At 41.7% G+C, this 24627-nt stretch overlaps 1 protein-coding gene across 2 annotated transcripts in view; it reads right to left on the minus strand.

The window, feature by feature from the left end:
- The window catches only part of AMPH (amphiphysin), a gene marked incomplete at its 3' end in the record, with an annotated part of 172200 nt that overhangs the window by 33191 nt on the left and 114382 nt on the right, over positions 1-24627 (minus strand). For both annotated transcript variants that reach the window (XM_082632606.1, XM_082632605.1), the window contains exons 7-13: positions 22849-22934; positions 18198-18273; positions 17476-17558; positions 14627-14765; positions 13391-13519; positions 5246-5362; positions 1103-1126 (exon numbers count right to left, since the gene is read on the minus strand). In XM_082632606.1, the coding sequence (XP_082488732.1) occupies positions 1103-1126; positions 5246-5362; positions 13391-13519; positions 14627-14765; positions 17476-17558; positions 18198-18273; positions 22849-22934 (654 nt within the window). The remainder of the gene's footprint in view (positions 1-1102; positions 1127-5245; positions 5363-13390; positions 13520-14626; positions 14766-17475; positions 17559-18197; positions 18274-22848; positions 22935-24627) is intronic.

A 24627-nucleotide genomic window follows, 5' to 3' on the forward strand; every position in this document is an offset into this window, starting at 1 on the left:
ATCCAAGTAAAACCAGCTCCCTAGAAAAGATGTTTTCGTTCAACATTTTTTAGCTCTTCTCTTGAGAGCTTTCCACGATGCTTTAAGCTCCTGTGGAAGGGAAGGAGATAGTCGTCTTTCTGTTGTAAGGGAAGAAAGGAGCAATGTCACCTCAAAAGACCAGGCTCATGAATAGTTAAATCTACCCACCTTTCCTGTTGCTGTCTCACTAAAAAAGAAGAAAATGTGAACTCAAGTTGATTTCTTAAGACCCCGTGACCAAGGGCTTCTCTAAGAAAGGGGTAGACAACGGCCCTACCCCAAGGGATGTGAGGCTCTATGCGGGTGCAGTCATTTTCTTAATTTCACATATGTCTCCACCACAACAGCCTGTTTGTGTTTTATTCTGCAGTCTAAATTCTGGAAGTATTCATCCTTGTACATCAGAGTAGCTGAATAAATAACATTAGCAGTAATATCTACCTTGTATTGACACATGCTAGACACTGGGCTAAATATTCTACAAATACTGTCTCTAATCCTCACACAACCCTCTGAGGTCGGTGTCATTACCCTTATTTTACAGATGAGAATAACTGAGGCTTAAAGAGTTTTAGTAGAAGTTGCTCAAAGTCATATTGTTAGAAGAACTAGAGTCTAGACTCAAATCCAGGACTGTGTGACTCTGAAGTTCAAATCCTCATTGACTAATAAGCTTCATTGAAAATAATAATGAAAAAATGGTTCCCTGTGTAGAGTAGCTCGTCCTTCACATTTTCTCATCCATACTTTTTGTGTATTCTATAAGCAATAACAAATAAGCATGCCTTCACTACAGAATTTCCTCTGGCCACCGATAATCACAGGAGGATGCATAAAAGGCAAAACACTGAACTCTTGCTCACCCAGGAGTCTGGCACTGACATTCTTTTCCTCACCATTGTTTCCATGTGCAGGTAAACGCTTAGAAACCACGAGGGAGCTGATGATGGTTCTAGGGGCTACGTTGCCATCAAAAAACATCTGGGTCTTCTTTCCATCACAGATGAAATAAAATATAACAAGGTTCCCAAATGTCTAGCAATCCAGATACACCAAAATACAAAGTTCTTAGTTCTCTTACCGTCCATAGGTCCCAGGGCAATGTCTGAAAGCAATCAGAGAAACAAAAATACCATTAACAGACAAATCCCCAGCATGTAAAAAACACGGAGGCGGGCTTCCCTGGTGGCGCAGTGGTTGAGAGTCCGCCTGCTGATGCAGGGGACACGGGTTTGTGCCCCGGTCTGGGAAGATCCCACATGCCGCGGAGCGGCTGGGCCCGTGAGCCATGGCCGCTGAGCCTGGGCATCCGGAGCCTGTGCTCTGCAACGGGAGAGGCCGCAGCAGTGAGAGGCCCGCGTACCGCTTCTTAAAAAAAAAAAAAAACCCACGGAGGTGACAAAAGTTCTTGAAATAAAATCATAAACATTTCAGAAACACTTAGTACAGCACTGTCCCAACAGAACTTTCTTTGGTGATGAAAATGTTCCATATCTGTGCTGTCCAATACAGCAGCCACTAGTCACATGTGCTATTGAATACTTGTGCAAGTGGAACAGAACCAAATTTTAAACTTTACATTCTTATATTTAATTTAGATTTAAAATGTCCACATGTGGCTAGTGGCTACCATATTGGATAGCATAGGTCTAGTCAATCTGCCTTTTGCTCTGTGAGTGAAAACTATGTCTGAACTATGATGAATGGGTTTACATGAACACACACAGACACACACACAATTAAAATGAAGTAAACAAGATGTCCAGAAATTAGAGTTTGTCACCTTTGAGGAAATGCAGATCCTAATCATTGCTAATGGTCTTTCCTCTCCCCACCCCCCCTTACCAAATTCAAGACGATGACCTGTTAATGGTAAATGAATTCCAGAAAAGTAGTTCTTCAGTATGTTGAATTAGACGGTAACACACAGCTTGATTAATTGGCAATCGTGCAAATTAGCAGGGTGCCCCCTAAGACATGGGCATTTTAATTATGAAGCTTATTGATCCTGGGGAATGAATCCAGATGGTTCAAATAACTTCCACTGTGTGGGGAAAGTGGGGGACACTTTCTTATTTCCTTTGTGACTCAGAATTACAGCTAAGACCACCTCCTTTTCTGCTCATGTCTTTGTGACTAGAATAGATCCATGTTTGTGCACTTATTTTGAATCTCTAAATGTGAACAGAAAATTAAGAGAGCCTGGTACTCGCATCTGAAGAATATGACACTTTCCAGATGGGATTATGGATGTTTGGTTTGGGTTCTGTACTACACAGAAGGTGGGCCCTGTGGTTCCAGCTGAAACCTCCCCCCATCGCAGTTGGTCCAGACCTCCTCTAATGGTCCCACCCTGCAGCTCTGGGCAGCCTGGTCGGTCTCTGGGTTAGCACCCACTTGTAGAATGACTAAGTGCAGAACAGCTCCACTGAAAGCCAGTTATTGGTACTTGGACTCCTTCTGCACCTTATATGCATTTTCTGATTCTCCAAATGGTTGATGTTTTCTTGCTTCACAGCCCCTTAAGAATCACAGCTCCTAGAGCTCCTACACATCCCTGCATAATGCAGACAGAACAGGTATTTTCTCTAAAGGAAGGCAGCAACGGGAAACGTGTTTATCACTCCTTCCGATCATGAAAGGATGTGTTAGCTCGTGTGGACACTGCAGAGATCACAAGGTGAGGTGTTCTGTGAGCAGCAAGAACACAAATTAAAACATGGGGTCAGATGGCTAAGATGAGTCCAGATTACAGAGCCTGCCCTACCCCTAGAATGTTATTTAGATCAAGTTTAGCTTTTAGAGTCCAGGTCTGGTTAACTGCCAGCGTGGCAAAGAATCGCATGCACCTATATAAACAGGAGTCAGAATGCATTATTAGTTGAAGATCGAATCACACATTGTAGAGATGAAGTAGCTGTGATTAAGCTGCATATTTACACTGGGAAATGGCTGAAGTGGATGACCAGTGTGAAAGTTATTGGCCATAGACATCACATGTCTCATCTGCTTGGAATACGGAAATATATTCTAAAATAAGAGCCACTGGGGTCTTGCTCACTATAAATTCCAACTTCACAAAACTTGGCAGCAATTCACAATCTGACTGTATCTGCAAACTGTCTTCACAGATGTCTAATAAAGCAAAACTCTGGATCTCAAAATAAAATAAAATAAAATAAAATAAAATTTAAATAAAACACGGGGTCAGGCGGTGGGGAAGGGAGAGCATTTTGAGTGAAGGGGAGAGAAGGTAGCAGATTCTAACAGCTCTGTGCTTTTTGTTATCTCAGCCTAGACTTTTCTTCTTAGCCAAAGAGGAGAGATGTGGTTAGTGCTGGATCCCAGGACAACTCTGCGGTGAGGTGACTCAATTACAGCCACTGGGAAGTCAGAGCAGTTAATCACCTGGCCCGAGGGAAGGATAGAGGGGCACACACAGCTTGCCCTGATGGCAGTAATACATTTCCTCTAGAAACTGACACCTTTGAAGATATCACCAAGGTTATTTTTTGTTTGTTTAATTCTGAAAGAATCTCTTAGCCTTAGTTTCCATGATTCATGGCTTCTTTTAATCATGAGTTGATAGAGAAGAGGTTTCTCTCCTGAATCAGACGTGCAGACAGAAATGCTGTGGTATCTCACCCTCTGATCATCACAGCAGCCGCTGTGGAAACTTTCTTCCTGCCACTAAAGTAAAAAATGTTGGAGGGGAAGGCAGAAGAAGTCCCTTGAATTCTGCTGGCTTTCTATACAATGAGAAAGCTCTGGAAAGGAGACGTTCTGAATGATAGGTACATTCATTTTCTGCTTTGCTTGGCCACCAGGATAGAATCGTCAAACTTGCTGACAATGACTACATCGGCATTTTCCAAAGTGAGTTGTAGAGACCGTTCCCATGAATGTTAAGACCATTTCATTAAAACAGATTTCTGGGCTCAAACAAATTTGGGAAACCCTAAGTTAAACAAATCTAAACAGTTTTTTTAAATTGTAGGACTTCTTGGAGCCCTTAATATTCTAAGGCACATCACGCATATCTTAAAAGGGAATTAACAGAACTTCCTGAAACATTCATCTAAGAGACACATTTTTCTTTTTTTGCAAAGTACCTTTCTGACTAGTGTCTAATCTACTTAATTGCCTGCTTTATTCATGTCTCAGATTTTTATTTTTATTTTATTCCAATATCACAACCTGGAGGCCTGCAGAAATCCAATCACATTCTGGAACGAAATACGGATTAAAGAGGAGTTTTATTTATTGAGGGTCACAGTGAGCTGTCTGTGCCCCAGTGGTTTACTGTATCAAGAAGGCTTCATGACCAGGAAGTTGAGCTGGGTCTCACTTCCTAAGCTGAGTTTTGCAATATACCGTGATTCATTAATTTGAAGTACATTGTAGCACCCTTGGATTTTTCCCAAACTCAAATGTGAGGCCTCGACCACATCAAAACTACTGACATAAACAATTTCCCGGTGGCAAAAATTCTGAGTTAACTTCCTTCCATGAGCAGAGACAACTGTGAAGTAACTATATTCCAGAGGAATCACCCACAGGTCATGACAGCATCCACCACCAGTATCCATCCCTCTGATAGACAATGAGATCATAGTAACTACTGAAATGGGCAAAAAGTTGAGAGGGAGGAAGTCGTGAGCAGGGGTAAGCTTGGATAAGCAAGGCCAACTCTGCATCAAGCCATGATCAAGAACACATAGGCCATCATCACCATCATCAAGTTCAGAACTATCAATACTGAAAAAAAATTCCTGTTGGGGCAAAATCTCATGGTGATTTCAAACATGCCTTAATTTGCGAAGTATGAGGAAGGAAAGTCGAGAAAACAGTAAGAAGATTCAACCCCAAGCCCAAAGAAACAGTCTTATTTTGGGAAGCCATAAAATGTATCATCCAAACCTGGACACTTCTGAGTACAAATGTGGTTCTGTGGATTACCATTCTGAGATGGATGATTCCTGACAAACTGGAATGTATGTTATCCCAGCTCTGCGGGTAGAGAAAGCTAATGGTAGGGGAGGTTGAGAATAATTGACAGTGATCAAGTCCTCTTTCTACCCTTCCTTCTCATTAGGAAATATTCGTCAACTGAAAAGAAAAGTCAATAGTCACGTGAAAGGGAGAGGGGTCAGCGAAATGCCTTACTAAGCTTATTAAAGTTTATGAAATATCAGTTCCAAACATCCAAAAATCCACTTGGTACCTGCGACATCGGTGAGTGGGTTACTCCAGCAGAACCCGCAGAGGGCATATCGGGCTTGAAAGGATCAAAGTCCAGATCTAACAAGGTCTCCTCTTTCTTCACCTCAGGGACTTCATTCTGTTAAAACAAAACAAAACATGCACGAGCTTGAGTCTGATCAGACTTCATGATCTATTCCATGTATAACCCTCCAATCTCAGCTGGTACCCCAAAGCACGCTTTGATAATTTACCACTTAGCTGGCTCATCCACGGGCTCCCAGAGTCACTACTTATGTATGATGAGAGGCAAAATAACCACCTCCAGCCGAGTATCACTTAAGATGCTCAGGTACATGGCCCAGGCTCCAGTTCTTATCCTTTGTTCAGCTCCAAGTCCAGGCAACAAAGAGAATGTCTGAGAAATGTATCCTAAAGCCACCAAGATCCAAGGAATCTCCTTCTCTGCCAGCTCAGAAAACTCAGGTCAAGATTTACAGAGGAACAAGGAGATAAGATGGGCTAAGGCTTGGACCCATTACAGTTACCCACTGCTGCGATGCCCCCTAGGAAGCTAAGATTTAAAAAGTAAGGGGGACTTCCCTGGTGGCGCAACGGTTTAGAATCCGCCTGCCACTGCAAGGGACACAGGTTCGAGCCCTGGTCCGGGAAGAGGCCACATGCCACAGAGCAACTAAGCCCATGAGCCACAACTACTGAGCCTGTGCTCTAGAGCCTGCGAGCCACAACTACTGAAGCCCGCGTGCCTACAGCCCATGCTCTGCAACAAGAGAAGCCACCGCAATGAGAAGCCCGCACACCTCGACGAAGAGTAGCAACTGCTCGCCACAACTAGAGAAAGCCCGCACTCAGCAACGAAGACCCAAGGCAGCCAAAAATAAATAAATAAATTTTACAAAAAGAAAAAGAAATGAGAGCGGGGGCAGAGCCACAGATATTAGAAAGAATTTTAAGGAAATATTATGAACCACTTTATTCCAATACATTTGACAACTTAGATGAAACAGACAAATTTCGTAAGAAACACAAACTCCCAAGGCTTACTCAAAAAGAAATGACTTGAATTGCTCTATATTGATTAAAGGAATTTCATTTACAGTTTAAGACATTTGTGCATTAATAATAATAATAATAGTAATAACAACCCTTCAGGCCCAGATGGCTTCTCTGGTGAATTCTACCACACATTTAAGGAAGAAAAAATACCAGTCCCATATAATCTTTCCTAGAAAATTGAAGATGAGGGAATACTTCCCAATTCCTTCTATGAGGCAAGCATTACCCTGGTACGAAAATCAGACAAAGATGTTGTTTTAAAAAAACACCCTGGGGACTAATAAACCTCATGAATATAGACAGAAAAACTCTAGAAAAATCTTTGGCAAATTGAATAAAAATATGTATACAAGTATAATGCATCATGACCAAATGGAATTTATCTCAGGAATGCATGATTGATTTACCATGTGAAAACCAATGAATATAATTCATCATATTAACAAATTAAAAAAGAAAACTCATATGATCATCTTAATAGTGTAGAGAAAGTACTTGAAAAAATCCACCTCCAGTCCTGTCCAAAACTCTGAACAAGGTAGGTAAAAAAGTCAACTTCCTCAACTTGATAAAGGGTATCTACAAAAACCTACAGCTATCATCATGCTTAATAACAAAAGACTGGACGCTTTTCCCCTAAGATCAAGGCAAGGACAACTTCTTCACCACTTCTTTTCGACATTATACTGGCAGTACTAGACAGTGAAATAAGGCAGGAAAAAGAAATAAAGGGCATCCAAATTAGAAAGGAAGAAATAATACTATCTTTATTCACAGAAGATACAATCACCTATATAGAAAATCTAGTGAAATCTGCAAAAAAGCTAAGGAACTAATATTGAGTTTAACAAGGCTGCAGGATACAGCATCCATATACAAAAATCAGTTATATTTACATATAACAGTATAAAAACTCAGAAACTGAAATTTTTAAAATATGATTTACAGTCACACTAAAAATACAAAATACTTAGGGATAAACCACCCAACAAAAGATGTGAAAAGCTTGTATACTGAATACTACAAAACGCAGCAAAGATAAGTTAAAGATCTTAATAAAGGGAGAGATATACTGTGTTTATCAGTATTATTAAGATGTCAATGCTCCCCAAATTGATCTACAGAATCCATGCAATTCCAATCATCTGTATTGGGTTGAATACTCTGCCCACCCAGTCCCCTGTAAAATCCATGTCCATCAGAAACCTCTGAATGTGACCTTATTTGGCAATAGGTTCTTTGCAGATGTAATGAAAATAACATGAGGTCATACTGGATTAGGATGGGCCTTAATGCAATAGCTGGTGTCCTTATAAGAAGAGGGAATTCTGGATATAAAGATGCAAAGACAATGCCATGTGAAGATACAAAGCACACAGACACACAGGGAAAGTGCAGTGTGATGACAGAGGCAGAGAGTGGAATGATGGGTCTACACACCAATGAACACCAAGGATTGCCAGCAACCGACAGAAATTAGAGGTGCAAGAAAGAATCCTCCCCCAGAGCCTTTCAGAGGGAACACGGCCCTGCTGACACCTTGATCTTGGACTTCTAGCCGCAGAACTGTGAGAGAATAAATGCCTGTTATTTTAAGCCACGCTATTTGTGGTGCTTTATACGACAGCCCTAGAAATCTGATACAATGTCCCAAAAGTTTGTAGAAACTTACAAATTGATTCTAAAATTCATATGGAAACTCAAAGAACCTGGAATAGCCGAAACAACTCTGAAAAAGAATAACAAAGTTGAAGGACTAACCCTATCTGGTTTCAAGACAGTATAAAGGAACAGTCATCAAGATAGTGTGGTACTGGCATAAACCTAAGCAAAAAGATCAATGGAAAACCAGTCCAGAAATAGAACTATACACATATGGACAACTAATTGTCCACAAAGGTACAAAGGCAATTAAAGAGAATAATGCTAGACTTTTCAACTATTGTATATCCATATGTAAAGAAATAAATTTCAACCCATACTGACTGACTCTGGGCTTGAAAAGCACTATTTTTTCCTCTTTCCGATTTTCATCTTATTAATTCTTTCTGTCTTCAAAGAATGTTAACATGTTTACTTTGAAAAAAATATCAACTGAAAGTAGAAGCAGCTGGTCCAGAAATATGCTACATTGAAAAGAAAAGCCAGAGCGGTATTTAAAAGCAGGTTACAGACAACCAGGAAGCCAGTGACGCACATGTAAATAATCGCAGACTGGCCCCATCAGGATTGAGGAGATGAAAAAGGGTTGTCTCGTGAACGTATTTTGCAAGTTGAAAAATCTATTTCAGTTTGATTGGCTAGGAAAAAGAGGATGATTTCACGGACTTAAAATGTAAGATGCAGCCTTAGGCCGGAGAACGGAGATCTAAGAGTAGCAAAGTAAATAGTGCTGACTTGATCCCGACGGTCACACGATTTAAAGGCTGTGCTGATGTCTTGCCTTCCCGCACATCAGGGTGACAGGAGGGCTTGGAGGAACAAGCTGGACTGTTCAGAAGATAATCCCTTTGGATTCGTAAACAAGAAAGCTATATCAAAGAGAGAAAATATGTGACGTCATTGTCGGGAAAAGATTTGGACCCAATAGTTGGGGTATCTGCTATGAAAAAAATCCAAAAACAAGCCATCTTTTCTTCCTCACTGCTATTTGACAGGAAAATAGGCGAGAAGGGACCCTGCCCCTAGCACTGCCTCTCAAGGGGTCCCCACGCTTTTGAGCACCTTTCTTGGAATTTTTTAGATCACCCTCTGGTTGTGGGAACCAGCTACAGCTAGCAGTGCCATCCAAGCAGGACACCCCTGGACCAGGACCTGCATGGGCCTGGCCCCTGTCTTTCCACTTTGGAGCATTCTCCCACCCTAACTCCACAGGGAGGGTCTATCTCATGCCCCAGGAGTCTGGGGCTCATAAACCACCAGGTTGTCCTGGAACTTGGTGGCCAGGCCTGCTGCGAAGAGGCTGGCTGGCAAGGAGACCCTTCCCAATGGCCGGCATTTCACTTACGGGGTCCCGTGAGACTGGCCACCAGGATGCCGCTGGCACGCTCACATCAAGTGACTCAGACTGCTTATATGGAGAGCCCTTGTGCCAAAAAAAGTATTTGCCCAGGACCACAATCCCTAAGGAAAGGCCTGGTGGGAAGGGACGGTGAATATCTGAATTAAAGTTAAGTAATCAAGTCAGCATAGAAAGCACTCCAGGACATTTTTTGAAGAAAAAAGGAGACAACCTTGCACATACACATATATCTATGTGTATTTATACACATGATTGTTTTTTTGGGTCTTGATCTCTGGTAAAAATCTTATTTATTTCCCATATATTTGGTTTCCAGGGACGTAATACCTTTTAAAAATGTTTACCAAAAATCCATTTCCTAAGAATAGAGTATTTTGAGGGGAATGGGAGATTATTTGAGAAGCTCTTATTTAAAGAAAGTACACAGAGATTTTGTTGCAGAACTCCTCAGAGCCCCATACCTGCTGATAGGGACTATGAAAAATGCAAAAGGAGATGCAGCCCCCACCCTTCTATGATCAAAGATGCCCTTTTCACAGCATCTCATGGGACAAATGGAAAATGCTGTTTTGAAAGAATAATGCAGGTGCGTGCATGCACACACACACACACACACAGAGGATTTCTTCCTATTTAAGTTCCTGGGAGTTAAAAACATGGAGGGATGGATTTATCCTTTATCGGGTCCATATTTGTAAACACAGAACCAGAAAAGCCAAGTCAGCCCTGTGGTCTTGATAAGCAGGCATCTCCCTATAAGCAGATAAGGATATTTCCAGAGAAGATTCTGGGAAATATATATTTCCCAAATACACATGCTACATTTAAGGTTTGGGCCATTAGAGGGCTCTGTAGACCTGATGGATTTCTGTTTCCAATCCCAGGACGTTCTCAAGAGAGAATTATCGCTGTGACGAAGCCTGGTGTATGAAACACACAAATCCATCAGAGATGAGGAATATTACATTCATCACATCTTGAGCTTCCAGGTGGGGATAATACAAATACTTTTCTTCCCCATTATGCAAATGATAAAAATAGCAAACTGGGGGCATAAATCTATTTGTTAAATGTAAAATGACCCATTAAACATTTTGAAAATAGTAAAATAAAATTTATATATAAATATATATATGAATCACTTTGCTGTACGCCAGAAGCTAACACAACATTGTAAATCAACTACACTTCAATAAAGAAAAAATAAGTGAAATTAAATAAAGCTAGATTATATCACTCAATAAGGGAGAAAGCAGGGCTTCCCTGGTGGCACAGTGGTTGAGAGTCCGCCTGCCAATGCAGGGGACATGGGTTCGTGCCCCGGTCCGGGAAGATCCCACATGCCGTGGAGCGGCTGGGCCCGTGAGCCATGGCCGCTGAGCTTGTGCGTCCGGAGCCTGTGCTCCACAACGGGAGAGGCCGCAACAGTGAGAGGCCCGTGTACCGCAAAAAAAAAAAAAAAAAAAAAAAAGGGAGAAAGAGACTGAAATATAAATCCTTGATTCACCCCTGCTCTTACTGTGACATGAGACTCACAGCCATTGAGTCGATGGAAATGCTTCGAGTTATATACTGGGGTCCACCTGCTAGAACCATGTTGCCACTTATATCCAGAAGAAAATGACAGAAAATCCTTTCTGCCTCCTTCCCAGATTAAAAGGAAACAATCTATATGAAGTTGAACCCCCCAAAATGCACCCCCATAATGTCTCTGGGGGTTACTTCTTTCAAAGTCACCTGGCACACTGATGGACGTGACCCAGCCGGTAAGTTATAAACGGTAGACAGACAAAGCTTGATGATTTCAGAGCAGATACAGGCCAAGAAACCATAGCATTGAGTGTGCTGAGTCCAGACAAATGATATTTATGTACACATCCAAATTTGAAGAGAAAATGTATTTCTTTAGGTTTCAAACACTGTCATAGATATAAAGCAAAAATAAAAACCTGTTGCAAAGTTCTAAAAAAAAGAAATGATAAAAGGTGCAAACGTGTATTAATATATATTGCAAAATGGGAGATGCTTTTCCTTCCCTTTCCAACAGCCTTGGAGTCGTGCATACAGACTATCCAAGCTGGGGCAAGGGGGCTCCATCAGCTAACTGTGTTACTGCAGTAGCCACAGCTGCTCCGGCCACAGCTGGAGACGTTGCTGCTTTGAAAGGTGCTTCCTCTCCCTCTCCTCTCCCTAACTCTTGGCTTTGCCCATCACTCTCATTCAACAACACCAGCCCACGTTACCACTCTTGGAAGGACTTAGGCACCTCTTCTGGCATCTGTAATTTTTAGAAGTGCTTTGATTCTTTTTTTTCCCCCCACTGTGAAGGACCCTTATGTGAGCCAGCTAACTGCAAATAAAAAAACATTTTCAAAGAAAGAACTCTTCTAAACCCCATCTTTACTTCAGAACCAGTCTATGTGTCACATTTTCTCTACTTCAGTGGCCTCAGCTGCTACATGTCCTCAGCTAAATACACACAGCTTCCAGGTGGCCACATTCTCTATTGATGATGGAATTGAGAGGATGCTCTCGTGGGGTCCAGGTGAAAGCAACTTGAGTAAGGGTATTATCACCCTAAAACACTGTCACTATTAAACTGATGTAGCTAAAACCAGAATGAGCTGTTAGAAATACAAAGGGACAGCACAACTTGGAAATGAAAACTGCTCAAGTTTGGTGCCAGGGCCATGGCGGATGCTGGGTAAGATCATTTGGCTCTAAGACCGCTATCCCTGGTGGCATCTGTGTATCCACAGATATAATTGGTCCACGCACTGATAAAAGTGCAATTCCCCCTCCTCAAAGGAGCTACTAAATCTCATTTCAAGTTCTAATTAGCTTACCAAATTCAGCATCTCATACAAACAACAGGAGAAGGAAAACAACAGCTAAAAGCATCGTGCTGATCCATAAATGCCCTCGAAAGAGATGAGAAATTATGATGTGCCACTGCACTGCTTCTGAGTTTTCATTTTCTGAGCTCCCTGTTTTTAGTACATTATTTCCATTATTATCGACAGGATGCAATTGTAATTGGGATACAATATGTAGTGTTGTTATGGATGTACTCAGTAATTACAATGTTGTGTTTGCACCCCTTGCAAAATGTTAAAATTATTTCTGACCCTGAGAACACCAGGAGGAAATGATATTGGCATGACTTCTCTGGGGACATTCACTCTTAACAAAGAGATGGCTTTGAGGGCATTAGGGGCAACTAAGTCAAGGCTATCCTTGAGGCAATGGGACAACCAAACTGGGACAGGTGTAGGTATAACATTGAGAGTAGCTGTAGGTGGAACACACACACAGTCAGGTATCTTAAAAAGCAGGGGGAACGCTGGTGCCAGGTCATGTAAGTGAATACATTTACTCCTGCTAAAGGTCAAAAGACTTAATATTCACCTCTTTGAATTTCATTTTTCTATTCTCTACTGGGAGCAATAAGGAAGAAATGATAAAAGGCACAAACGTGTATTAATATATATTGATATCACCAAGGTGCTGGTGACATAACAGAAAAAGTGGAAGTAACCTGTGACCACCATCAGTGGTTGGTTACATTCATCTGATAGAATACCCCGGTCAAACTTTTTTTTTGGAAAAGACAATATTATGACATGAAAAAATGCTCAGTAAGATGAAGCAGAAAATTCAGGAATACATAACAATACAATCCAAATTCTGTGCTGCAAAACTGATAAAACAAAAAAACTAAAAGAAAAAATAACTAAAAGAAAGTAAACAAAAATGCATCAGCGGTTATGTTAGTGTTATGATTTAAGCGATTATTAAAATTCTTCACTTTACACTTAGTATTTTTCCCAACTTTCTATAGGAAGGATGTACAACTCTTAACAGTGGGAAAAATGAGTCTTTTCAAATACCGCACATCTCCCATTTGGGAACCCTTTAGACACACCAAGTATTGATAAAGCAAACCTGAATGACAACTAAAATTACATTGTTGGCTTGAACATCTGCCACCTTCTTTAGAGATGTGCTCTGAGAGTCCCTCTGCTGTGGTGCTTTAGCGAACATCCCAGCTCTGTATCAGGCACTCACCTGAGAAGGCGTCGTCACACTGATTTCTGGAACAAAGTTGTCCTCGAAGAAACTGATGATGTTCTCCTGCTGCAGCTCCTTTGTTGGGGTGACTTTAGGGAGAGGTGGGACAGGAGGCCCTTTCCTTGTCTAAGAAGCATCACACAAACCAACAGGGGTTAATTCAGGCAAAGATGGCATGGGAGACATGCAGAAGTGTCACGTGAACAGAGCTAGGGGAACAGATTGATTGCTGATTGAAATGTAGGTCTGCTTAGAGAAATAAGCCCACCTGATTCAGGCAAAGAACGCCTGCTTGGGTGGCCCTCAGAGCTCTGACAACCAGTGGCCCAACAAGAAAAATTCAGGCTATGAGGCTCCATCCATCTCAACCCAAGTGCTATACACAGGGCTGCGGTGCCACGTGTACCTGTGCCTCTCAAGTTAAACTAAGGCAATACCTTCTCTGAAGTCAACTGAAAAAGATTTCTCACTTCAGCAGTGCGTTAGAATTCTAGAACTAACATCCAGCAAGCTTTTCACTGGCGTCAATGAGACCACCATCAGCAGCATACATCTCACTAGGCACTCCAGTATTTTGGAAAATAAGCACTTTAGAGATCTATCCATTATTCATATCTTCGTACAATGTTCCTTAGTTTCGACCATACACAAGAACGCTTGAACTGGATTGGAGACTTCAAGTTTCCCCATAGGAATTTCATTTTTGCCAGAAGCAGGGAAGGTAAGGGTGGCCATTTTCCCCTGTATTTATCTTTGCTTGGCCCTTTCTGTTTCTTTCAAACACTTGTTCCATCATTTTTGTTGAGCGCATGCGCAATATACCGTGGGTGATGCAAAAAACATGAAATGACATACACGTCATGGCCTTTCTTGTTCCAGATGTTACCTAAAGCACTGACAGGAAGGAGGCTTCATGGAAAAGGTAGGATTCGACAGAACCTTAAAGGACAGGATTCTGAGAAAAGGAAAGCATGCGAGCCTGTGGAAGCTGAGATTGTGGAATGACGTCTCAACACACTCAAGCAGAGGGTATGTGAGGAAACATAAAAATCCAAGTAAGCAAAGGAAGCTGATTCCTTGGTGACGATCACAATGCCCAAGGCTCCCACCTCAAAACCTGCCCGACTGGAAACTCTTGTCAATGTCCCCGCCCCATAGAATTATCCCAGGTGTGGTCAACTGAGCACCAGTTTTCCCAGTCCCCCTAATATTATACATGTGATCTCTTCCTACCTGCGAGGGTGACCGAGGCCGGGCTGGTGCAGGAGATGCAGGTGCCAGCGTGTGATTGGGACTCACTGTCGGGCTCGGGATGGGTGAAGGCTCCTCGGGCGGCGAAGGCGTCTTTGCAATGCGGAGAGGACCCGAGTCGCTGGATGAACAGAGAGAGTAAGCAGGGCTCCTTCTAAGGAACAGAACGTCTTTCTCAGGGGCCCTCCTTCCCACAGAAAAACTGAGGCGTTCCAGGTACTGCTGGTTACCTACTCCCTTTTCCTGTTAATTCTGGTTCTTAGCAATGGTGATGTGGTAACTGGTACTATTTATGGTCCACTGTGTGCCAGATCCCGTTCATATATTATCTCTAATCGTCACAAGACTCATGCATGTTTGTCCCCACTTTACAGGTAAGTAAAGTAAGGCACGGAGAGGATAAAGATCCCTGAAGTCACTGGGCAATTTAGTGGATCTGAATTCTGGCCTTGGTACTGCGAACCCCTGTTCTTTCCACTGGGCCAGACAAGGATCTTCCAAACATAAGGTGAATTAATTGAACTAATTTTACTTTTGATTTATAGGAGAATCTTGCTATGGCATAATCTACAGCAAAACCTACCCCCCAAATGATTAAGGGGGTATTAAAAAGCATCCTTAGGATAGCATTCATTAAGATTTTGTAGAAGTGCTTTCTGATGACATTTAGAAATTAATTCATTATTTCTCTTTCTGCACCTTATGGCACAGTGACTCAACTCAGACAGCTTGAAACTGCAAACATATCATGTGATGGAGGAGAGTCTGTACTGTTTCCTGAGAGCCCACTACATGCCTGGCACCAGGCCAGATGCTTGTCATCAGCCCAAATGCAACAGCTAAGACACCACTCGGGATACAGCCTACTCTCTAAGAATTTCTAAACGCTACAGATTGAGGGAACAAGATCTGCACCCCCAAATAAATGATCAGGTACACAGCAGCAGGGTCTACGTAGTCAAAGGGCTGAGGGAATAGGTCCCGTGGACAAGACGCGGACACACGCATGATTGGGGCTGTGCCAGCAATCATGGCCTCTGCTGGGAAGCACAGCCCCCAAATCTACGCCAAATGGAGACCCCGCTGAGCTCACTCACCACCTTGTTCTGCGGAGGAACATGGAAAAAAAATGAAGAACATTTGTCAAGTGGTCGTGGCCCCGCTTTTTCTTCATCATATCTGATTCAGCAACATAGCAGCTTCCAGGTGCCGCTGTCCCTTTCCTCTCTGTGTTAGGGAACAACCTTTTCCCATGCACCGCATCTCTAAATCACCCAAATGTCCCTGTGATATTCTTATTACAATCCTTTCTTGGTTTCTAACCTCTTATTGAAATAATTGTATTGGAAACAGCAGCTCTATCCCTTTCCTGTATTCTTTTAGGCAACATTCTTTCCCTTAGACAAAGAAAATATACTTAATGCTCACTTAGAATAGCGGCCAGAGTAGGGAGTACAGCTAGACCAAGGAGCATCAAATAAGAAAATTACTTATTTCCGGGGAGTTCCAAACACTAATATATGGAGGTGGATATATGGAGGTGGTGGTGCCTGTGTATGAGTATGTGTGTTTTTATAAATGCATGTGTATCATGTATACATTGACTGATGTTAAAATCACAAGTACAGAATGTCAGGACTGCATATTACCTTAGAAGCTGTTTAGTTCAACAGCACATTTTTATTTCTGTTGATTAAAAAAGAGCTCTTAAACCAGAGAGGTTATTGAACTTACTCAAGGAAGGCACAGCAAATTAACTGCAGTCAGAAACGTGAAAGCCGAGTCTTCTGACTTCCAACCCAAGCCTCACTAGCCTGCACTACTTGAGTACATAATGTCTGAGAAGGATGGATAAAAGGGATTCCCAAATCACAGGAGAAAGCTGCTGTGAATCCAAACCCTGGCAATGTAGACCATTTACTTATGGATCACTGAGCCTTTGGTGTAACTGACTGGTGTACTCAAAATAAAACCAAACCAACGTTCAACAAAACCAAAACAACGCAGTGCTTGCAAGGTCAAGTTAGGAGGTAAGATGATGGTGAGGTCTCACCTACTTCCTTTCTCCTTTCCCAATATGGATTTATTAAAGGTATAAGCACCAATAATAAGTATCAGGACTAACTGTTGTGAGTTTGGGGAATTCCCTTCTTCTCCAAATAAAGTAACAAGTGCAAAACTAGAAATTATATGTAAGGGACGTCCCTGGTGGCATAGTGGTTAAGAATCCTCCTGTCAATGCAGGGGACACGGGTTCAAGCCCTGGTCCGGGAAGATCCCACATGCCGCGGAGCGGCTGGGCCCATGAGCCACAACTACTGACCCTGAGCTCTAGAGCCCGGAAGCCACAACTACTGAGCCCACGTGCCACAACTACTGAAGCCCGCGCACCTAGAGCCCGTGCTCCACAACAAGAGAAGCCCGCGCACTGCAATGAAGAGTAGCCCCCGCTTGCCGCAACTAGAGAAAAGCCGGCGCACAGCAACGAAGACCCAACGCAGCCAAAAATAAATAAATAAAAATAAATAAATTTATTAAAAAAAAGAAATTATCTGTAAAAAGCTGACACCACTGCTGGAAAGCAGAGAGAGATAGATATCAACTCTATTGTGGCAATGACAAAAGTCCATGGAGATACATCTGAAGGCTAAAAGTCAACGTAAAAGCACAGAACTAAGGCTGGTGTCAGCCTCCAGATGGAAAGGCTCCTTGGTTTTAGATCTTTGGAGGATGAGTAAAAGACCATAGGCTGATACAGACTGCAGAATTTGCAACAATCCTTGCTTTAAAGGTGTACAGACATGAACTTGGCTCTGATGAACATGGCCTACCTGGGAGCTCCTTGAATGGTGAAGGCCTTGTCAGCGTGCTGGTCACCCAATTTCGTCATCACTTCATATAGTTTGTGGCAAAGCTAAGGGGACAGAGGCCACTGCTGTAAGTCATTCTGGTGCAAATTCAGGCTACTGACCCCAGAAAGGAACTGTTTATTGAAAAACTAAGAATCTTATGATAGTATGGATGGTCCCAGGATAATTTAACCTCTGAATAGGGTTCAACTTAAAATTCATGTCAAAACTGTCAGGCCACAAACACAAAAAAACTAATATATATACAAACCAGAGCAGGAAAACTTATTGTTTACATTGATTCCATTAGAGATAAAGTCATACAACCTCCTTGATGAACTAAGAAAATATTAGTCAATGACAGAGCTGCTGACTATGTGAATATCTGGAGACCAATTTCTCCTGAGCCTAAAGACTTGGAAATCCAACTTTAAAAATTGACTGAAAAAAAAAAAAAGACTGTAAGACTGTAACAAGCGGGCAGCGATTCATGAAAGCACAAACTAAAATCTTTACCAGATACACAGAACTGTGTGGTCACTACAAAAAAAGTGTAGAAATATTATTGAGAGTCATGACACACTATTAAAAGAAACATGAAAGAGAGTGAATTCTTTGCATAGTGCTGTGCCATTTCATTTGCTTCCAGAACAAACATTCATTTACTTTATATTCCATAAGGAAAAATAATCTTCATTACTCACCACCGCAATTTCCTTATGAAACTTGGCCTCTAGGCTAGAGACATTTTTGAAAGTATTGACATAAAATCCAACTCGTCTACCATGTAGAGATACAAAGAGGAAAGAAGAGATGGGAAAGACTGGTCAGCAAAACTGTATTTTCAATGGCGATGACATACATTAAAAACAGATTTTCTTTACAAAATTTTGAATAACATTGGATTAAATAAAAATACCTAACCCAAAGTAGGCCCAACCTTTCCTGATTTGTTAATGAACAAAAACAGCTTCTTTTGGTATACAGCGCAACCTTTCCTAGAGTGTTGGTAATAACCCCAAGAAATGGTTCTCACACTTCAGTGTGCACCAGGATCACTTGGCGGTTTGTTTCTGATTCAGTAGGTCTGAGGTGGGGACCGAGAATTTGAATTTCTAACAAGCTCTAGGTAATACTGATGCTGCCGGCTCAGAGATAACACTTTTGGAACCACTGCCCTAAGCATTTGTATTTTAGATTTGTATCTTGTAAAAGTTTTCAGATAGAGAAGTTTATTAATTTTTACAAAATATAAATGGTCTAGTTTTGGTGTCATATATTTGGATTCTGAAATTTGTTTGATAGAGAGAAATAAAAAAACCTACACATTAATTACAATTTTTCAGCTGAAGTGAGAGTGTACTTTCATTGAACAAATAAAAACACAAGCTATTCATTTGCAATACCTCAAACACATTTGTGAAGTAAAGTCATGGTGGGGGGCTTCTGTGAAATGAGCAAGGTCCCCTCGGTCTTCATTTTTAGGTCCCTAATAGTTACTAAGCACACCCGTCAGCCCAGTGGATTCAGCCCAGTATCCCCAGTATAAGTTCCCTCTGCTCTAAATGAGGGCACTTTGGACTCTATATTTAATTCAGTCCTTCTGACTCCATCTGAGTAAATCACTACTTTGATTTAATTCATGTTCTTTTTTCAGTGACAGTCTCAAAAAGCATCCCAGAATCCTGATTGGTTAATTAGATTCCAAATGCCAATCAAGAGCAAGAAAGGACCAGAAATACTAAATAGGTCTAATATATGGAATAAACATATATTCAGGGAGTTTATAATAAGAATACTTATTGGGGAATAAGAATGTGCCCATACACAGTAGGCACCCCTCTTATTTAAACAAAGAGTTGAAAGGCTAGAGAAAAGGGGGCTTCTAGTGGCTTAGCTGTGCCTTGTGGTGAGTCAAATGCCAAACAGTAGAGGTGGATGAATGTTGCATCATCATTAAAGCCAATAAAAAGAAGAGCCTTCTAAGCACTTTCTTATATTCCCTCACTTAACCCTCATAACAACCCCCTAGGCAGTGATTCTCATTTTATATCCAAAAAAACTGAGGCACAAGAGTTTTACTGTCCCAGGCCATGCAGTTAACAAGTAGATAACCAGTATTTGGTTGCAAAAGGAGGAAAACGCAATAGAAAAGTATGGAATGTTTGCCAAGAAATTCTGCTGAAGCGTGAATGTTGTTATTTCCATGCTTTCTCATGAATTATGTGGTTTGGAATTTTAATAAAATAAAAGCTAGAAGTTCAATTTAGAGGTTCGGAAATGAAACAATAGTTGAGTGCTAAAATCCATTCTACCAATAAGACTTATTTCTTCTATGGCTTAACCTGTACCTTAGATTCCTACCACGTTTCACTTAATCTTTTTTTTTTCTTTATAAGATCAGTTTATTTGGGTTTTCTTCATCTTTTTTTTCAACTTCATTAAGGTCTAACCGACAAATAAAATTGTATGATATTTAAAGCGACATGATGGTGACCTGATATATACATTGTGAAAGGATTCCCCCAACTAGTTAATGAACACACCCATCACCTCACATATTTATCTTTTTCTTGTAGAACATTTAAGTTCTATTAGCAAATTTCAATTATATAACACAGTGTTATCAACTACAGTCACCATATTTTACATTAGGTCCTCAGTCCTTATTTATTAGAGCTGAAAGTTTGTACCTTTTACCAACCTCTCCCTACTTCCCCCACCGCCAGCACCTGGCAACCACTTTTCTACACGGTTGCTATGAGTTTGCCTTTTTTTAAAAAAGATACCACATATAAGCGATACCATGCAGTATAACCTCACACCTATTAGAATGGGTATCATCAGAATGACAAGAGAAAACAAAGGTTGGCAAGGATGTGGAGAAAACGGAGCCCTTGTGCACTGTTGGTGGGAATGTAAATTGGTGCAGCTGCTATGGAAAACAGCATGGAGATTCCTCAAAAAATTAAAAATAGAACTATCATACGATCCAGCAATTCCACTTCTGGATATGTATACATGAGGGAATGGAGACAGAATCTCAAAGAGGTATCTGCACTTCCATGTTCATTGCAGCGTTATTCACAATAGCCAAGATATAGAAACAATCCAAGTGTCCATCAACTGATGAGTGGATAAAGAAGATGGGATATATAGATACAATGAAACATTATTCAGCCATGAGAAAGAAGGAAATCCTGTCATTTGTGACAAGACTGTATAGACCTTGAGGGTATTATGCTAAGTGAAATAAGGCAGACAGAGAAAAACAAATGAATGTTTCGCTCAATCTTAATATTCTTTATCTACAGTGATCATGTGGCCCTGAATTCACCTACTTTTTCTTTTAATTGATTTAAAGTATAGTTGACCCTTGAACAACACAGGTTTGAACTGTGCACATCCACTTACACGTGGATTTTTTCAATAAAGATAGTACCTGTATTTTCATTTGACAGATCTTTAAATTAACTAAGTGTAGGGGAAAGCTTGTGTTCGATAAGAGATCATAATATGTGGAGTCAAAAGAACTAGGGTTTGAGTTCTGATTCTAGCTGAACTGTTTCAGTTTCCTGCCCTTGGACGAGTCATTTATCAATTCTTTTGTTTTTGAGGCAGTGCCAGCAGTACTCGGATTTTAGACTGTATGGGGGTCAGCAACCCCGCGTTGTTCAAGAGTCAACTGTAGGGCCTCCCTGGTGGCGCAGTGGTTGAGAGTCCGCCTGCCGATGCAGGGGACACGGGTTCGTGCCCCGGTCCGGGAAGATCCCATGTGCCGCGGAGCGGCTGGGCCCGTGAGCCATGGCCGCTGAGCCTGTGCGTCCGGAGCCTGTGCTCCGCAACGGGAGAGGCCACAGCAGTGAGAGGCCCGCGTACCGGAAAAAAAAAAAAAAAAAAAGAGAGACTCTGAGACATTACCATTTCCCCAAAGGACTTGTCTGAGGCATCCTCAGGTCCCTCCTGGCAGCTGTCAAGGCCAACTTAATTTCTTTATTAAGATGTTTCTTTGTTCTCAGAAATGGTGGAAAGGATTAAAAGCTCAGCTTACCGCAGTCCCAGCTTGCCAGCCAGGATGCTCGCACCTCAGCACTGCCCTGAGGGAAGCCTGTCCCCCCTGGGAGCTGGTCACTGTTTTCCCCCAGAGCCCCCTACAATGGAAGAAGAATACTCTGCCTGTAAGTCTGTTTCTGTTTCATAGATAGGTTCATTTATGCCATATTTTAGATTCCACATATAAGTGATATCATATAGGATTTGTCTTTCTCTTTCTGACTTAACCTCACTTATGATCATGTCTAGTTGCATCCATGTTGCTGCAAATGGCATTATTTTGTTCTTTTTTATGGCTGAGTAGTATTCCATTGTATATACGTACCATATCTTCTTTATTCATTCATCCGTCAATGGACATTTAGGTTGCTTCCATGTTTTGGCTATTGTGAATAGTGCTGTTATGAATATAGGGGTGCATATATCTTTTTGAATTAGAGTTTTCATCTTTTTTGGATATATGCCCAGGAGTAGGATTGCTGGATCATATGGTAATTCTATTTTTAGTTTTCTGAGGAACCTCCATACTGTTTTCCATAGTGGCTGCACCAATTTACAGTCTCACCAACAGTGTACTAAGGTTCCTTTTTCTCCATATCCTCGCCAAGATTTAGGATTTGACTTAAAGCAGTGTTGCATGACAAGCACAGTTCTGTTTATTCAGGGTGGTAGCATGGGGTTGCTGATGGGAATTGAGAGATATAAGGCCCCACTTCACCCAACAACTTCTTGTTCAACCACTGAGTGGGAAAACTGCACTTAATGGCATGAGAAATGCAGAATACCTATAAATAAGAAGAATATTTAACATCTAAAATAGGAATGAAGTTTGGGTTAACAGGTAAGGGCTGAAAGTAGAGGCTTCGTATCAAAGACAGAAGACTAGATGAGCTATTGGAATAAAGGAAGTTCTTCCAAAAGCTAAAAGAGTATCCGTGTAAATTTCAAGGTTAAGGACAGTTCTCCTAATGCTGCTTAGTTGAGATTTGGGTCTCCACCTAAGAAATATACCAAGGTCTAAAACTGTGCCATCCAATGTAGTAGCTGCTAGCTACGTTAGGTTATTTAAATTTAAAAGAGTTAAAGAGAAATCCTTTTAATTTAAAGTTCAGTTCCCCGGTCACACTAGCCATATTCCAAGTGCTCAACAGCTAGCCACGTGTGGCAGGTAGCTACCATATCGGAAATTATAGATTACTGAACACTTCTGTTGCACAGTGCTGAAGCATCACACGGAATAAGACAAGATAAGGAATATTCTCTGTTCATGAACTTCTATAACCTGTACAGACACATCTTTACCTTGACCATAACGATGGTAACTCTTCTTGTAAGTCAACGTTAAACTCTTCAAACACTTTCTGTGCTTTCTGAAATTCCTCTTCTGCCTAGAAGTGACACATAACATGTTTACACTAAAAAATATCACATAGACACAAGCCATTTCTAGACACAACATCGCTTAATATAAAATAGGAATAGCTTTATGGCATCCCGGAAACATTTTGGGAAGGAGAGAATCTGGTAAAAAGCCACAAGATTTTTTTCAATAAAAGTGAAATACTGGGGACTTCCCTGGTGGCGCAGTGGTAAAGAATCTACCTGCCAATGCAGAGGACATGGGTTTGATCCCTGGCCCGGGAAGATCCCACATGCTGAGAAGCAACTAAGCCCATGCGCCACAACTACTGAGCCTGCACTGTAGAACCCGTGAGCCACAACTACTGAGCCTGTGCTCTAGAGCCCACGAGCCACAACTACTGAGCCCAGGTGCCACAGCTACTGAAGCCTGAGTGCCCAGAGTCCGTGCTCTGCAACAAGAGAAGCCACCACAATGAGAAGCCCACACACTGCAACAAAGAGTAGCCCCTGCTCGCCACACTAGAGAAAGCCCGCGCGCATCAACAAAGACCCAACGCAGTCAAAAATAAATAAATTAATTAATTTTTTAAAAAGTGAAATACTGAATCTTATTTCAAAAGGAAAACGTGATTGATTACCATGGTTGCTCTTGCATCTCTTACAGAGTCATTCACTCTACAAAAATGCATTAACAGCCTGTCACGTACACTGCTCTGCTCGGGATACTGGACACGGATGCTTCTCCAAGAAATTCCTGTCTAGTGGGAAGTCTAAGTAATTACACTACAAGAAAGGGCTTATAAGCTGCTACGGAGCATGCTATTAAGGAAGATGGTGCAAGGAATAGAGAAGGTTCCATAGGGCAGGTGACGTTTTAACTTGATATCAAATCTTGAAGAATGAGCAAATGTTTGCTAACAAAGGGGATGGAGAATGGACTGCAATACATAAAAGGTGGAGTTGCTGGATTTGGGATGCTAGTCACTAACCATGTGGACTTATCAGACTGTTCCACCTTTGTGCACCTCAAATCCGTAACATGGACATAGCAACGCCCACCTCACAGGTGTTGTGAGTATTAAAGAAAGAGGATGTAAATGAAGTGTTGAACGTGGTGCCTGGCACCTCAGGGGCCTCGCGTGAAGGGCGGCTCTTATCACAGCTGCTCAGCAGCTGGTACTGTAGGTCACGGAGGCTCCAGCTTAGGACATGTGTAGAGGAAGGAAAGGAGGGGAAAGAAGACTTGAAAGCTGACAAGGATGGAGAGGGTGAGTCAGAACCAAAGTGCGAAGGTCGCATGGGCCATGGTAAGGAATTTGGAATTTTTTTTTCTACAGGCAATGGGAGCCCTTAAAAGACTTAAGCAGGGGAGAAGCTCTATCTAGATAGGTGCTGCAGAAAGGCCATCCAGGCAGCTGTGTGTGTGCAGGTGGGGGAAGGCAAGACCGGATGCCAAGTGAGAGGTCAGCAGGTGTCTCCAGTGAGTTGTCAGCCAATGACTGACATACATGGTAAAAGCTCCGGAAATGGGTCTTCTAAAAGAAAAAGAATGCCATGCAATTGTAGTACATATCTGTACTCTCAAGCACAATTTCTGTCTGAGAATTTCACACTCGATTTCCTAGTTGAATCTGCATTCTGGCATCAAGTCTGGAGCACGACCACAGAAAGAATGTAAGGACGCATTACTTTCTTTGATCAGATAGTACTGTTGGGGGC

This window comes from Mesoplodon mirus (assembly GCF_964341445.2).
Source record: "Mesoplodon mirus genome assembly, chromosome: 9".
Taxonomy (NCBI): Eukaryota; Metazoa; Chordata; class Mammalia; order Artiodactyla; family Ziphiidae; genus Mesoplodon; species Mesoplodon mirus.